Raw genomic sequence first — 15,184 nt, forward strand, 5'->3', positions numbered from 1 at the left:
CCCTAAATGCCTGAGAGACTTACATGGTGTGGATGTGGGTTTCTTTAAAACTAAACTGGATCTCTTCTTGTTGGGAGTCCTAGATGAACCTACCTCACGACAGGAGACACGGATGTGGGCAGCAGCATCGAACTCCCTTGTTGATCAAGTGCCACGTATCAGAGGTGGATTCACAAACTAGTGTAGCTCATTCAGCGGTGGTGCCCCAGCATGGCCGCGGCCTTCGGGCTGAAACATTTTTTTTAAGGATTTATATATATATACATATACATACATATATATATACATATACATACATATATATATACATATACATACATATATATATACATATACATACATATATATATACATATACATACATATATATATACATATACATACATATATATATACATATACATACATATATATATACATATACATATATACATATACATACATATATACACATATACATACATATATACATACATATGCATATATATACATATACATACATATATACATACATATGCATATATATACATATACATACATATATACATACATATGCATATATATACATATACATACATATACATACATATACATACATATGCATATATATACATACATATACATACATATGCATATATATACATATACATATACATACATATGCATATATATACATACATATACATACATATGCATATATATACATACATATACATACATATGCATATATATACATACATATACATACATATGCATATATATACATACATATACATACATATGCATATATATACATACATATACATACATATGCATATATATACATACATATACATACATATGCATATATATACATATACATATACATACATATGCATATATATACATATACATATACATACATATGCATATATATACATATACATATACATACATATGCATATATATACATATACATATACATACATAGCATATATATACATATACATATATATACATATACATATAATACATATAATACTATACATATATATACATATATATACATATATATACATATATATACATATATATACATATATATACATATATATACATATATATACATATATATACATATATATATATATATATTATATATATTACATATATATATATATATAATATATATATATATATATATACATCATCATCGTTTAACGTCCGCTTTCCATGGGTTGGACGATTTGACTGAGGACTGGCGAACCAGATGGCTGCACCATCAGATGTATACACACATACATACAATGCTTGTTTTTGCTATGTAAAATCTGGTCATCTGCTTGAAACCCGAACTGAATATCAATTGAATCCCTTACTAAAGATTGTGTGTTCTTTGTTTTCTCCATTAAAACATTAATTAGGCTCACGCAAATAATAAATAAGAAAATTACTTTTCGCAAGCAAAATTAATACACTATTGTAGATGCTAAGCCTTATTATCAGAAGCTTCCTAGAATCGTAATTACCAGCTGGATAAAAATCAGTAAAATCAAAGCTGTGATACTGAATGGATACAAACTTTTTGGTAGCATACAATTCAGGAACTCTCTAAGGAAAGTGCTTTCTTACGGGTTTAAGTATGATCTAATTTTCAAAGATCTGAAACTTCAGGTCCAACTGACATACACAGACAAAACAAACCACACCCCAAAAATTCTAGCAACCCACAGGAATCCGTTATCTGATTTTTTTTTTTTTTATCTATGATCATCTCCGTCCCAACTAATGCTCCTTGATAACACTTCGCACCTTTCTATTCACAATGACCACTGATAACGTCAGCTTATTTGATCAACTTACCACATTAGTATTCTAACAGAAAACCAACAATCTAGTAACATTTAACTTCCTACTTATTTCAAAGATTAACAGAATCATGTCGCCACTTCTGTTTGAAAGCTATCTTCAAAAACTACACCATTAGTATATAAAATATTGCAGTGACCTTCTCTCACAAACCTATTATCATTACGAACACTACGAAATTTAAGATCCTTTCAGTCCAGAAATATATCAGATAAAACTTTATAAGTACTTCGTTATACAACGCACTATTTTTCAACAAATATTTCATAAAATAATTCATTCGGTGGCCCAACTATTTTTATCTATTACATTAATTTTTACATTCCATATTAACGGTTCCAATTTGAGAACTTCCCCTCCTTCATTGTCAGGAAGGCACCCATTGAACATGGTTTTTAAAAAATCTGAGAAACTATAGATTTTTATCTCTCTACAAACATGCAATAATGCTTGTGCTAATTTAAGAATAAAAACTTGCTTTGACGTAAGTTAATTGTTAGTTTATTTGAAATGACAACAAAAGCAGTAAGTCAGCTATTGAATTTTTAACTGAAATAGCATTGCTAATTTAGGATGTTATGTATAAAATGCGAAAACTAGGAGACAGAAAAGAAATTATGCTCGAGCACGGCCTAAAACAAAGATTATGTATCATGTGTTACAATTTTAAATATTTTTTTGAATAGATTAATGAGAAGCAAGCAACGATAAAAATTAAGCTACATAAAGGAAAACACCGAGTTAATAAACCAATTTTCGAGTTCTTCCTATTTAAACAACTAGAACCAACGGAACGCCACCAACTGCTAGTCATCCTGCTAAAAGTAGTAGCCAACTTCTCTCAAATCACATTGATTATTAAAGAAAAAGTACACACTATGTTCTAAACAAAAAGACGCAGTGGTCATGGCTGGAACATACATATCAAAAGTCTTCCATCCAGACGGACTTGCAACATACTCTAAAGTACATTTATTTACAACTTGGGTTGTAATAAAATTCTGCTATTTCTAACTAATAAATTAAATCCGAAAGTATGAATGCTACGAGATATTTATTATTCGACACAGTCACAATCAAAGTTATAAAAAAAAAGATTAAAATTTAAGATCCTTTCAGTTCAGAAATATATCAGATTAAACTTTATAAACTTCGTATACAGCGCACTATTTTTCAACAAATATTTCATAAAACCATTCATTCGGTGGCCCAACTATTTTCATCAAGTAAAATCGGTAAAATTACAGATTAACATCGTGCGGGTGTTAATCTGTAATTTTACCGTAAAATCTTGAGAATATCTCGGATACGTTTCTTAGAAAAGTAAATAAATTTGAAAAGTAGTCAATTGAAAATAATAATAACTGATAATTATAATTTGATTAAATGGTAACTGGAATATAGAACTTGTAAATTATCGTAGGTAAGAGTTTACAGAGAAACAAATAGATCCAGACGTTTTAAATTATGATTGAACTAAAAGAATCTTCAAACATTTTTTTCTAAGCAAGCAGTCCAAAATATAGCAGTGACGTGTAAACAGTTACACTTGCAAATAAGTTTTATACATAAAAAGAGAAGAAAAAAAAAGAAAAGGACGTAAAAATCCCATAGACACACAAATCACCTGATCGGTGACAGTTTAATATCGTTTAATACGAATCTCTATTCAAAGAGTACTTGCAAAGCTGTCAGTAACCCACACACACATATTGATACATATCAAACACACACACACACACACGTACACACGTATATGTGAATGAGTGATGTCAAGGAAATGTCTTGATTGTCAATCAACTTCACTTGCAAGACCCACGTGTCTCTTCGGTGGCTCAATTAAGTTTTTCATCACATCCAAGACTAACCAGAATAAAAAAATATAATTAGCTATATTAAAATTCTTATTAGTAAAAAAAAGAAATTGTTCGCTTTTAAAGCAATACTCAAATTAAGTTAAAATAATTAATACCTCAGTCATTTATTATGTCAAATGAGAATAATGAAAAATGTTCGAATTGAGAAGAAAAGGTCAACATCTAAATTAGATGCTTTTTTTTTTTTTCCTTTTTTAATTTTTTACACTAGCTTAGATTCCGGCAACAGTAAAATCTGGTTTACAACATATAACTTTAACTGCTAAGTGAAATAAGGCCGGCTTAACAGTGCACCCACATAGACTGGAGTGGTATATAACATACAAAGAAAACTTTCGGCCTGCTAAATAAATTGAATAACAAGTTTTTATCATTGAACATCGTGACTAAAATATTTCTAAAGAGAGTTAAAACGAAATATTTTTTACAGACAGTTCTTGAAATCTTTAAACATAATATAAGCATGAATATGAAGCTTATATTTTGTCCGTACAACGTACCAATACACAGTGGCTTGCAAACCAAATCGCCTTCAAATCACGTTTGGGGAAAAGGACACATTGAATAACATAACTCTAGATACATTGTGCCTTAAAAAAATAGATAAATAGTCATACCATGAACGCCTTTGATAATAATCACGATTAACTGGAGGTGAAATAACTTTTCGATATTATAATTATTTCAAACTTTAGAGTATAAACACACACAAAGTGTATGCTGCGATGGTAATTACAAAAAAAAAAGTTTCCAACAGGCACTTGTTTGGCAGTTAATGAGAATTCTGTAATAAGCATTAAGCGCCGTGATAGTATATAAAATGGGTTTTCAGATATCTATGAATATGTTGACAATCGAGAACAGTAATCGAGTCATTATTCAGAACTTAATTTTTATAAAAAATACTGTAAGCAGCAAACGATAAATGAAGCCGGAATAGACGATCACGCACCAAACACCCCAATTTTACCACAGGTCGAGACCCACCACAAGTAGCATTTCTTTAAAAAAAACACTTTCTCTTTGCTTAAACGAAACACAAACGTAACACATTCTGCATGGTGAGTTATCACATCAGCAAGAACCAGAAAATAAATGTGGAACAAAGGGAAACATAATTGATCAGAAACAATTTCTTAAAATACACGACTGGTAAATGGGGGAGGATAACATCTTAACTTGTAAATTTCACTTCCGACACTTACTGGGAAAATCGGAAATTGACTTAATCAGGGCATTTCTTTCTTTCTTTATTATTTTCATATAGCTACTTTAGGAACACTCGGATAAATAATGACAACTTTTTACAAGTAAACTCGCTGCTAATTATATTTTCGTCTGTATATGTAAGTAAGTAAATTGTTGGCGATGACAGAACAGAGCTAAATAAACTCCCGTAAGCGGCTGGATAATTACATTTTATAAAGGAAAAAAGAAATAATCGACCGATTATCGTGTACTTACCTATAGTTGAAATAAACGTGGTATTAAAGGCGTCTTCAGAGAATCGAAACAATACACAAGTTTTGCCTACTCCTGAATCTCCTATAAGTAGCAGCTTGAATAAGTAATCGTAAGTCTTCGCCATCTTGCCAATGCTTCAATGGCTGCGTCTGCTCAGGAAACACCCTAATTTACATAATAGCTGACGTTCAATTTACGTCACTTCCGCTCACTTCTGGTGTTCATTCTCGTAGAATAATTTGGTAATTGGCACTTTAAAAAGAGGAAAAATTAAGTGACTTTGTAAAATAAGATCACTTCGTTTGTGTTTTGTAATATGAGTTTGAACGTTTCGGACAGGCCTCTTACAGTTTATCCTATTGATTTTTTTTACCGGCATTAATTATCACTTATCTCTTCAGACTATAACATTTTTTTTCTTAATTAGTAATAGAACTAAGTTGGGATCTTTTCGGTTTGAACGGCAGTTTTTTTAAATAATTCCCATGTTACTAAACACTTTTAAACTTCGTATACTCGTAGAATGTGCTTATTAAACATCTTTTTCTCTTGGCTTTATTGAGAAAAGTCTATAGTTTGTAAGATATTTGTTGTTGTTTTTTTCTTCAATTTCTGCAATTTCAACCAATCAATGACGTCCATTGAGGTAAAAACATTCTGTGCCGTATGAATATGTCCCTCGTTTAAGAAACAGATTGGGTTTATTTACATTTCTGAAGAAAAAAAGATACCCTTCCCCCCACTCTAACCCTAACCCTAAAACAGATTGAAATGCAATAGATCGATACTAGGGTCATAATTATGGGTGACAATTTCATATGACACCGCTAGAAAAAACTGCCGTTCAAACCGAAAAGATCCCATTTTTTTCTTAATTAGTAATAGAACTAAGTTGGGAACACCTTTACGACGATTAGAGATTTTGTTCGAAGAGAATAGCAAAGCTCTTCATTTTAAAACGGGATGATGGTTAAGAAACTCGATAATATATATCATCGGTTAAAGTATGGAGGGGAGTTGAAGACTAGAACAGAATTTCAGAAAGGAGGAGTTTATTCAAGAGCGGGGTTTATTCAAGATGGGGGAAGTACAAATCTTTACAGAACCAACGTAATCGGAGTGCAATGTTTACAGGGAAAATGTCAGCGACGGGATGGGACGGTTCTAGCAGGGTGAAAATCTGGGATGGAAGGTTAAGTTAAAATGTGTAATGAGATAGAACAAAGTGATTGGAGAAGGAAGGGGATCTTTTCGGTTTGAACGGCAGTTTTTAACATAATTTCTAGGTAACTAAACACTTTTAAACTTCGTATACTGGTAGAATGGGTTTATAAAACATCTTTTTCTCTTGGCTTTATTGAGAAAACTCTATGGTTTGTAAGATATTTGTTGTTGTTTTTTTCTTCAATTTCTGCAATTTCAACCAATCAATGACGTCCATTGAGGTAAAAAAAAAATTCTGTGCCGTATGAATATGTCCCTCGTTTAAGAAACAGATTGGGTCTATTTACATTCGTGAAGAAAAAAGATACCCTTCCCCCTAACCCTAACCCTAAAACAGATTGAAATGCAATAGATCGATACTAGGGTCATAATTATGGGTGACAATATCATGTGACACGGCTAGAAAAAACTGCCGTTCAAACCGAAAAGATCCAAGGAAGGAGATATAGATGACCATCAGTGGCGAGAGTAATCAGATAGCTGGTACAGAGGAGCAAAGACCATTAAAAAGCGAGAAGTCGAGAGAGAAAGAAACAACACGTCTATAAACGAGTGACTGGAGTGCGTTGATTAAATCATTGCTGAACAATTGCCTTGCATTCTTTTGAGATGTTCATGCGCAGTAACAGCCTTCTTCCATATACATTAGGTCGTCAAGTATAAAATTTGTAGAAAAGAAAAGTTTGCTAAATTTTTATAAATACAAGGAATAGTTTAATTCATCAAAATATGCACCCATGTTGTCAATACACTTTTGCCATTTCAGCGGTAGATTGTTCAGCCCAGAACTGTGATGATGATGATGGCAATCCCTCAAGGTCGAGGATGATGGTCTTCGCGCAAATTTACTGGTGAGTCCGTGGGTGACCGATAAGACCAATTCTTGCTTGAAAAGATCGGTCGCAGTGCGGACATCTAGTGCCGGAAGGGAGAGTCGCATGTGGTTGTTGTTGGCGCTCCTTCCGTCGTCGTCTTTTCTCCTCCAGCTCTGCAGAACTTTTCGACTCGAAAGTCGCCGTTCCCTCATGGATGGTGGTTTTCCAGAGTGGTCTGTTTTTTGCCGTTTCCTCCCAGTTAGTGAAGTCGATGTCACACTTTTTGAGGTTCGTTTTCAGGGAGTCCTTGTAGCGTTTCTTCTGGCCTCCTTTTGTACGCTTGCCGTCTTTGAGTTGGGAGTAGAAGATCTGTTTGGGAAGTCGTTCGTCAGTCATTCTAACCACGTGGCAACTGTAAAAGCCTGGCAAACAAGATGCAATAAAATCTTGGAAGGCCTGTTTTATAGCATCATCGGAATTAAATTTTTTTCCTATCAAAAAGTTATCCAAATTCTCGAAGAAGTGGTAGTCAGTGGGGACAAGATCAGATGAGTATGGTGGATGATGGAGAACTTCCAACTCCAACTCCTGCAGTTTTGCCAATGTCATTTTTGCGATGAGTGATCTGGCGTTGTGTTGCAATAAAACAGGAATAGATCTGTTGACTAATCTAGGCTGGTTTTTTTCTTTTAGAAAGTTTCTGCATCATTTGGTCCAGTTGGCTGCAGTATATTTCGGCCATGATTGATGAGCCAGGTTTAATGAAATCATAATGGATCACACCTGTGCCAGACCACCAAACACACACCATCAGCTTCTTTTGATGAAGTTTGCTTTTTAGACTGTGTTTTGGTGGCTCGTCTTTGTCCAACCATTGTGCTGAATGTTTACGGTTGTTGTATTTGATCCATTTCTCATTACATGTTACAATTCGATTCAAAAGTGATTCCTTTTTGTGATAAGAAAGTAGCATTATGCAGGCTTCCAAACGTTGCTGTTTCTGATTTCCAATGAGTTCACGTGGAATCCACTTATCCAACTTTTTCACTTTACCAATTTGAACTAGGTGAGTCAATATTGTTTGCTTGCTAATACTAAACAACAACGATAATTCACGGGCACTTTGAAATGGATCTGACTCGACGGGGGCTTTCAGTTCGTCATTATACACCTTTGTTTCTGGTCGACCAGGTTGCTCATTTGTGAGGTCAAAGTTGCCAGAACGAAATTTTGCAAACCAATTTGATTCTGTCTGCTGTGTAATAACATTAGAATGAAATACTCCATTAATATTCCGAGCAGTCGTTGATGCTGTATTTCCAAGAAAGAACTTATATTTCAAAACTGTACGAATTTCTGACTTATCCATCTCTAAACAAAAATAGCATAAAACGATTTATAAATACTTTATAAAGTGCAAAATGAGTTAGAATAAAGAAATAGATGTGTCAGCTTTCTGACAAAAAATATTGTCAAAATATAATAATCGTGCAAAATGAGCAGCTGTAAAAGTTTACCATATACCTTACTACAACTTTCATACATGACGACCTAATATTACATTACTTCAAAGTGTTTTGTAATTTGAGCAATATTAAAAGGCTAGCAACCGATCAGCTCTGATCAGAATTGGAATATTACTTGTGTATAAGGGACTCTAACCCTCGTGAAGCAGTTTTTGTCAATGTTAAATATATGGATTGACCATGAGAGATCATCAGGGATTGTGAGTGCTAATGGTTCTGTTGACTAAGGATTTACATGCATGTTCCTAACTAGAGCGAGTGTGCAACAAGTCCGTTTCCTTTATATGCAGAAGTTACCGTGTTTTTGTTTTAGATAGTTGTTCTCGGGGATAAAATGCGTGAAGTTTAATGTGTAATGCGCAATTTTGGTATCCTGAAAAACTTGAATGTGTGACAAAGAACAGACTAGTCTTGTGGACTTTATATTCATTGATGAACTAAAAGTTAGAGACAGTTGAAATTGTAGATTTAAATACCGGGCGAATAACTTTTCCTAGGGTGTGATCTAATATATACGAGATTGTAATATAAAAAGGCAAATATCCTTTAATTATTCAGGGGCTTTTAAAGACCGGTGCTTAAACAGATAAGAGATAAATCTCCTCCTGGATAAAACACCAGTCTATCGTAGATAATATCCCCATCAACCAAATGAACTGAGGAAATTAAGAATAAATGATCTGTTGAAAAATACAGTAGACTTGAACTCACGATATAAGAGCAAATGAAATATACTATCAAATTCTGTTGACTTCTTTCCGTCATCTACTTCTTAGTCCATCCAACCTTCAGACGTTTTGCTCACTCTTTCATCCTAAAAATTCCCTTTCCTGAAACACTCCAAGTGTTAATGATTTGTATAAAATAAAACTCACATACCCCTTACCACCCACCTTTCATAAATGTCATGTTGAATGAAACAATATAATAAATAACGCTGCAACCCCAGCACAAATGGGGGATCTTTTCGGTTTGAACGGCATTTTTTTCTAGCGGTGTCATATGAAATTGTCACCCATAATTATGACCCTAGTATCGATCTATTGCATTTCAATCTGTTTTAGGGTTAGAGTGGGGGGAAGGGTATCTTTTTTTCTTCAGAAATGTAAATAAACCCAATCTGTTTCTTAAACGAGGGACATATTCATACGGCACAGAATGTTTTTACCTCAATGGACGTCATTGATTGGTTGAAATTGCAGAAATTGAAGAAAAAAAACCAACAAATATCTTACAAACCATAGAATTTTCTCAATAAAGCCAAGAGAAAAAGACATTTTATAAACACATTCTACCAGTATACGAAGTTTAAAAGTGTTTAGTTACGTGGAAATTATTTTAAAAAACTGCCGGTCAAACCGAAAAGATTCAATTTTTAAAAGCAACAACTGAAAAATAACTTGCGTAATAATTATGTATGTGTGTATGTATGTATGTGTGTGTGTATGTATGTATGTATGTATGTATGTATGTATGTATGTATGTATGTATGTATGTATGTATGTATGTAAAACTGCGCGAAAGTTACCAACCACTCTCCAACTAGATTACATACAATTACATTACTTCAACGCCCACCGTTTTTGAGTGGCGTTGTTGCACACATCCTTTCTTGCTTGAACCATCAGATCGACAGACGGTCTCTGGTGACTTCCTTGTTACTCATCATGAATTTTTTGTAGAGGAATACAAAGGTCGTATCCTGATACTTTCATCGTTTGTTTTGGGTTGCCTTTTAATAAGACACCATTTCGTCAAATGTAGAGAATACTGGAGAAAGAAAAGAATCGATCCCAGTACTTGACTAGCACGTTATTTATTGACCTCGAAAGAATGAAGGGCAAAGTTGGTCTCGGCGGAATTTGAGTCCAGAGAGAGACAGGACACATATGTAACAATGGAATTTAATGTCACAATGCATCGGTGAAATAATTCAAGAATGATATTTGCCCGGTTATCTATACTAGCGGGACCTGTGAATATTTCACGGAATAAATAGTAAACCTATTAGGTTATTCCTGAAAACTTTATCCAAAAAAGCCTGAAAGCATAGCCTGTGTTGTGTCTGTATCAAAAGATAGTCGCTCAACTGCTATTCCTTGAAAAATGAAGGAAACTGAAACACAATGATTACTTAATGTACTTTATACATATACTAGCACTATGACCCGGCGTTGCCGGGTCATAGTGCTAGTGCATGCATATACAGCTGCGTGCGTGCGCACATACACGCGAGTACTGTCCAAATTTCCGACCAATCACATACAGCTAGCTGGCATTCAATTGGCGTATCAAGTTTCTGGCATTTTGATTGGGTTTTGGATAGAAAATTCACAAAAATGTCACTTCTATTGACTTTTTAATAGCTTTACGAGGTGACTGGGGAAATGTAAAGATGTGCACGACCACCCTTGGACGGTTTTGAATGACCATAGAAAGTGCGAGCCCTCTAACTGAAAATTGTGGATTTGTATATAGGATAGACACACACACACACAGACATTTTGCCGTTTACGTTCTTGTCCATGTTGTATTTTTCTACATACCTTACTATATATATATATATATATATATATATATAGGCTCAGGAGTGGTTGTGTGGTTCAGTTCCACTGCGTGGCACCTTGGGAAAGTGTCTTCTACTATAGCCTCGGGTCGACTAAAGCCTTGTGAGTGGATTTGGTAGACGGAAACTGAAAGGCCGTCGTATATATATATATGTAGTGTAGCAAATATCCTCACTGTTTGAGAGATATATTAAAAATGATCTTGTGTTAGATAGCAACCATCTTCGGCTATTTTGATCCTGTTGTGTCCACTGCTCTGATTGGTTGACATTGGCGCAGTTTATCTCTTGACCTATTTCGCGCCAGTGTGAAAGCCAACCAATCACGGCCTTCGGATAAGGTCCCATGACACAGTCTTTTTGGGGGTTTCACTGGAGCCTTTAGCAGGTTATAAAAGGCCCCAGCAAATCACTATTTCTCGTCTTGGGTTTTAGTCCTTCTCAGGATTAACCTCTGACCACAGAGCAACTCAACCATGTTCCAACGACGACCAGACCAGCTAGTTCCAGCGACTCAGCCAGTTCCTGCTCCAGCCGCGACGAGACAACATACAGCAACTCAACGACACCTTTCTCTGCCATCGCCATCACCATCGTCGTCCTTCAACTTCACGTCGTCTCCATCTCCGTCGCCTTCATCTCCAGCAACACCAATACGTACATAGCAACTCGCTCAGGTCAAACTCCACGCTGTTGTGAATACTCACCAAGGTTAACAGCACAGCACTACCTGCAAGAATTCCTGTATCAAGAAACCTGGCACAGCATTGAAGCCCCAACCGCTACACGACATGTGTTCAACCGGCATTCTGCCTTGTGACCTGAACAACCTGTTACAGAACTATTACTATTGTGTGACCTTACTACGAACTGGTAAATTAACTCCATCTTGTCTAAAATACCCAGAGAGACTCTTTCCTATGCTCTGTATATTGTTTTGCCCGCATACACCTTGTTTGTACTTTTATCGCACACACGAAGACACAGATACAAACACTTGTCGCATGCACACAGACACTCCACTTTGCTAGCACCCATACTTTATCCTATTGTACAGTTGTGAGCTGCTGCTGGTGTTGTAAGCGACCGTGCGGTGTATTAAAGGAGTCACTCATTCGTCAACTCTCCTTTCGCACGGTCGCTCTACAAAATAGTGACTCCGACGTGATTTCGAAACACGCAGCCAGCCTTACATTCACACGGACGTCTACAAATTGGTGACCCAGTGCCAGTTTAATGACCAACCACTCTAATTTCACCTCTTCGCTACAGATATGTCTACCTTTATTATCGTCTCTTTTGTCTTCTTCAAAATGACTGGTGGAGGGCTCTGTAGTGGACGCTTAGTGAAATTCTCTCTCTCTCTATCTATCTATCTATCTCTCTCTCTCCCTCTGACATGTATAACATGAATACGGACGTAGCAGATAACAGCTAACCTTCGGCCGCTTGGACCCTTTTGTGTCCACTACTCTGATTGGTTGGTTTTGGTGCAGTTTGTCTCTTGCTGTATTACGCACCAATGTGCAACCCAACCAATCGCAACCTTCTGATAAGGTCCCGTGACACAGTCTTCTAAATCTCCGTTTGGAGCCTCCTAGTTTCCTATGAAAAGCTAGATCAACAAACCGTATTTCGTCTTTGGTTCTAGACCTTCTAAGGTCTAACCACTGACCACAGAGCACTCAGCCAGAGAACACCAGCAGCATTCAGGACCTCCATCTCCGTCGCCTTCATCCTAACGTCGCCAATAACATCTTTACGTACACAGCAACACATGCTCAGGTTTAACTCCTCTCTGTGAATTACTTCACCGTGGTTAACAGCAAGCTCAACCTGCGAGATCTACCTGTATCAAGTAACCGCACAGCATAGTAGCCACAACCGCTTACACGACACGTGATTCAACCGACTCTGCATTTTAGCCACAACTTCTTGTTACAGAACTTCAACTATTGTGTACCTTAATACGAACTGGTATTTATCTTCATTGTGTCTGAACTTCTAGCGTCCTGTTATAGACTCATTCTATGCTCTGTATTTTCACACACGCATACACCCTTGTTTGTACACACATACACATTATGTATGCCTGACGGCCTGTCTATTGTTATTATTATTATTATATATGTACTTATGTCGGGTCAACCAGGTTGTATTCTGTAGGGCAGTAGATAAAAATAGTATAAGTTGCCCACTTTTTAAAACCATCGGCTACACAGACCACAAATTCGTAATCTGTACAGTTGACTTAGAAAGGCTTAGAAGGCAGGGATCCGCTTACTGGAAGCTGAACGAGTCACCCCCAGCGTGCCAAGCTTACGGAGACTGGATTAGAAAATTAGTTAAGCGGGCATTGACGAGGGAAATCGGCAACAAGAAATGGTGGTTTTCCCTGAAAAGGGCAATTAGAGCAGTAAGGCATTAGTGGGAGAAAGAAATAAAATAGAAGGGAACTTAGAAACATAGAAGAGGTGCTTAAGAAAGGCATTACAACCCATGTGCTGGTAGCGAGGTTGACCCTGGACTAATCCTTCAACGTTAAATACGATGGTGGCATTGTCAGAGCTAAGGCACATGCTCTAAAACAAGAAGGAGCAAAAACTCCTCGATGGGCCAGAATGGCAGAGTTGCGACCTGGCAACAAAGTCACAGTTCGATCTTTGGTGGACCAAAATGGGTGCACGGTACTCGAGCCTGATCAGATGTGTGCGGAATTTCAGTGGCACTTTGCCCAACTGTCTGGGATGAATGGCAATCAAGAACGCAGAATGAACTTCAGTGCCTACCTCAACGGCATGTCACAACTCCTGGCCGGGAGTGACGGGGGGGGGGGCAGAGCGTTGCGAAATGCCGATAACAGCCACAAAAATATGGGATGCGATGGGTTGCAGGAGGTAGGGGTGTAATCGCCTAATGTGAATAGTCTGTCCCTGTGAGCTTTACTTTTATATGCCAGACTTGTTTGATGCCCTTTTAGCAGACATCTACCGCAACTGGCAGCAGAACAGAAAAATTCCTAATTCTGTGAGTCGAGGAGCAGTGGCACTGCTGAGAAAAGACCCAAGCAAAAGAGCTGAAATAGAAAATTTTAAGCCCATAACGTTGCTGAATGCTGATTTCAAAATTTTGGCCACTGTTCGCAAGCGGTTGGCGCATGTCGTTTTTTTTTTTTGTTTTTTTTACTACCCACAAGGGGCTAAACACAAAGATGACAGACAAAGGGATTAAGTCGATTACCTCGACCCTAGTGCGTAACTGGCACTTATTTAATCGACCCCGAAAGGATGAAAGGCAAAGTCGACCTCGGTGGAATTTGAACGGTGAGGTCGACTTTGCCTTTTATCCTTTCGGGGTCGATTAAATAAGTGCCAGTTACGCACTGGGGTCGAGGTAATCGGCTTAATCCCTTTGTCTGTCCTTGTTTGTCCTCTCTGTGTTTAGCCCCTTGTGGGTAGTAAAAAAACAAAAAACAAAAAAACGACATGCGCCAACCGCTTTGCGAACACTGTGGCCAAAATTTTGAAATCAGCATTCAGCGGTTGGTGCATGTTGTCGGGCAACTGATTGGTGATGCGCAAACAGGTGCAATCCCAAGAAGAGCCATCCACAAAAACCTCCGCTGCATGCGATGCATCATAGACAGGGTGGGTAAAGAAGCTTGCATGGGTAAGTCTAAAGCCTTTGATAGGATCGATCACTAATACTTGGCAGCCGGTCTTACGCCGGCCGGTTTCGGTCCAGTTTCCTGTGGTTGGATCACTGCAATGCACAGCAACATCTGCCAAGTAGTTCGAGCGAATGGTTACCAACTGGAACCATTCAGCCTCGTACGTTCGGTCCGCTGCCCCCTCTCGTCATTTC

General features: G+C 36.8%; 1 protein-coding gene across 1 annotated transcript in view; it reads right to left on the minus strand.

The window, feature by feature from the left end:
* The window catches only part of LOC115219641 (ras-related protein Rab-8A), a 58,725-nt gene extending 53,371 nt beyond the window's left edge, over positions 1–5,354 (minus strand). The window contains exon 1 of the mRNA XM_029789802.2: positions 5,190–5,354. Within this exon, the coding sequence (XP_029645662.1) occupies positions 5,190–5,313 (124 nt within the window). The 5' untranslated portion in view covers positions 5,314–5,354. The remainder of the gene's footprint in view (positions 1–5,189) is intronic.
* Positions 5,355–15,184: the final 9,830 nt, after the last annotated feature.

Source organism: Octopus sinensis, linkage group LG15, assembly GCF_006345805.1.
Source record: "Octopus sinensis linkage group LG15, ASM634580v1, whole genome shotgun sequence".
NCBI lineage: Eukaryota > Metazoa > Mollusca > Cephalopoda > Octopoda > Octopodidae > Octopus > Octopus sinensis.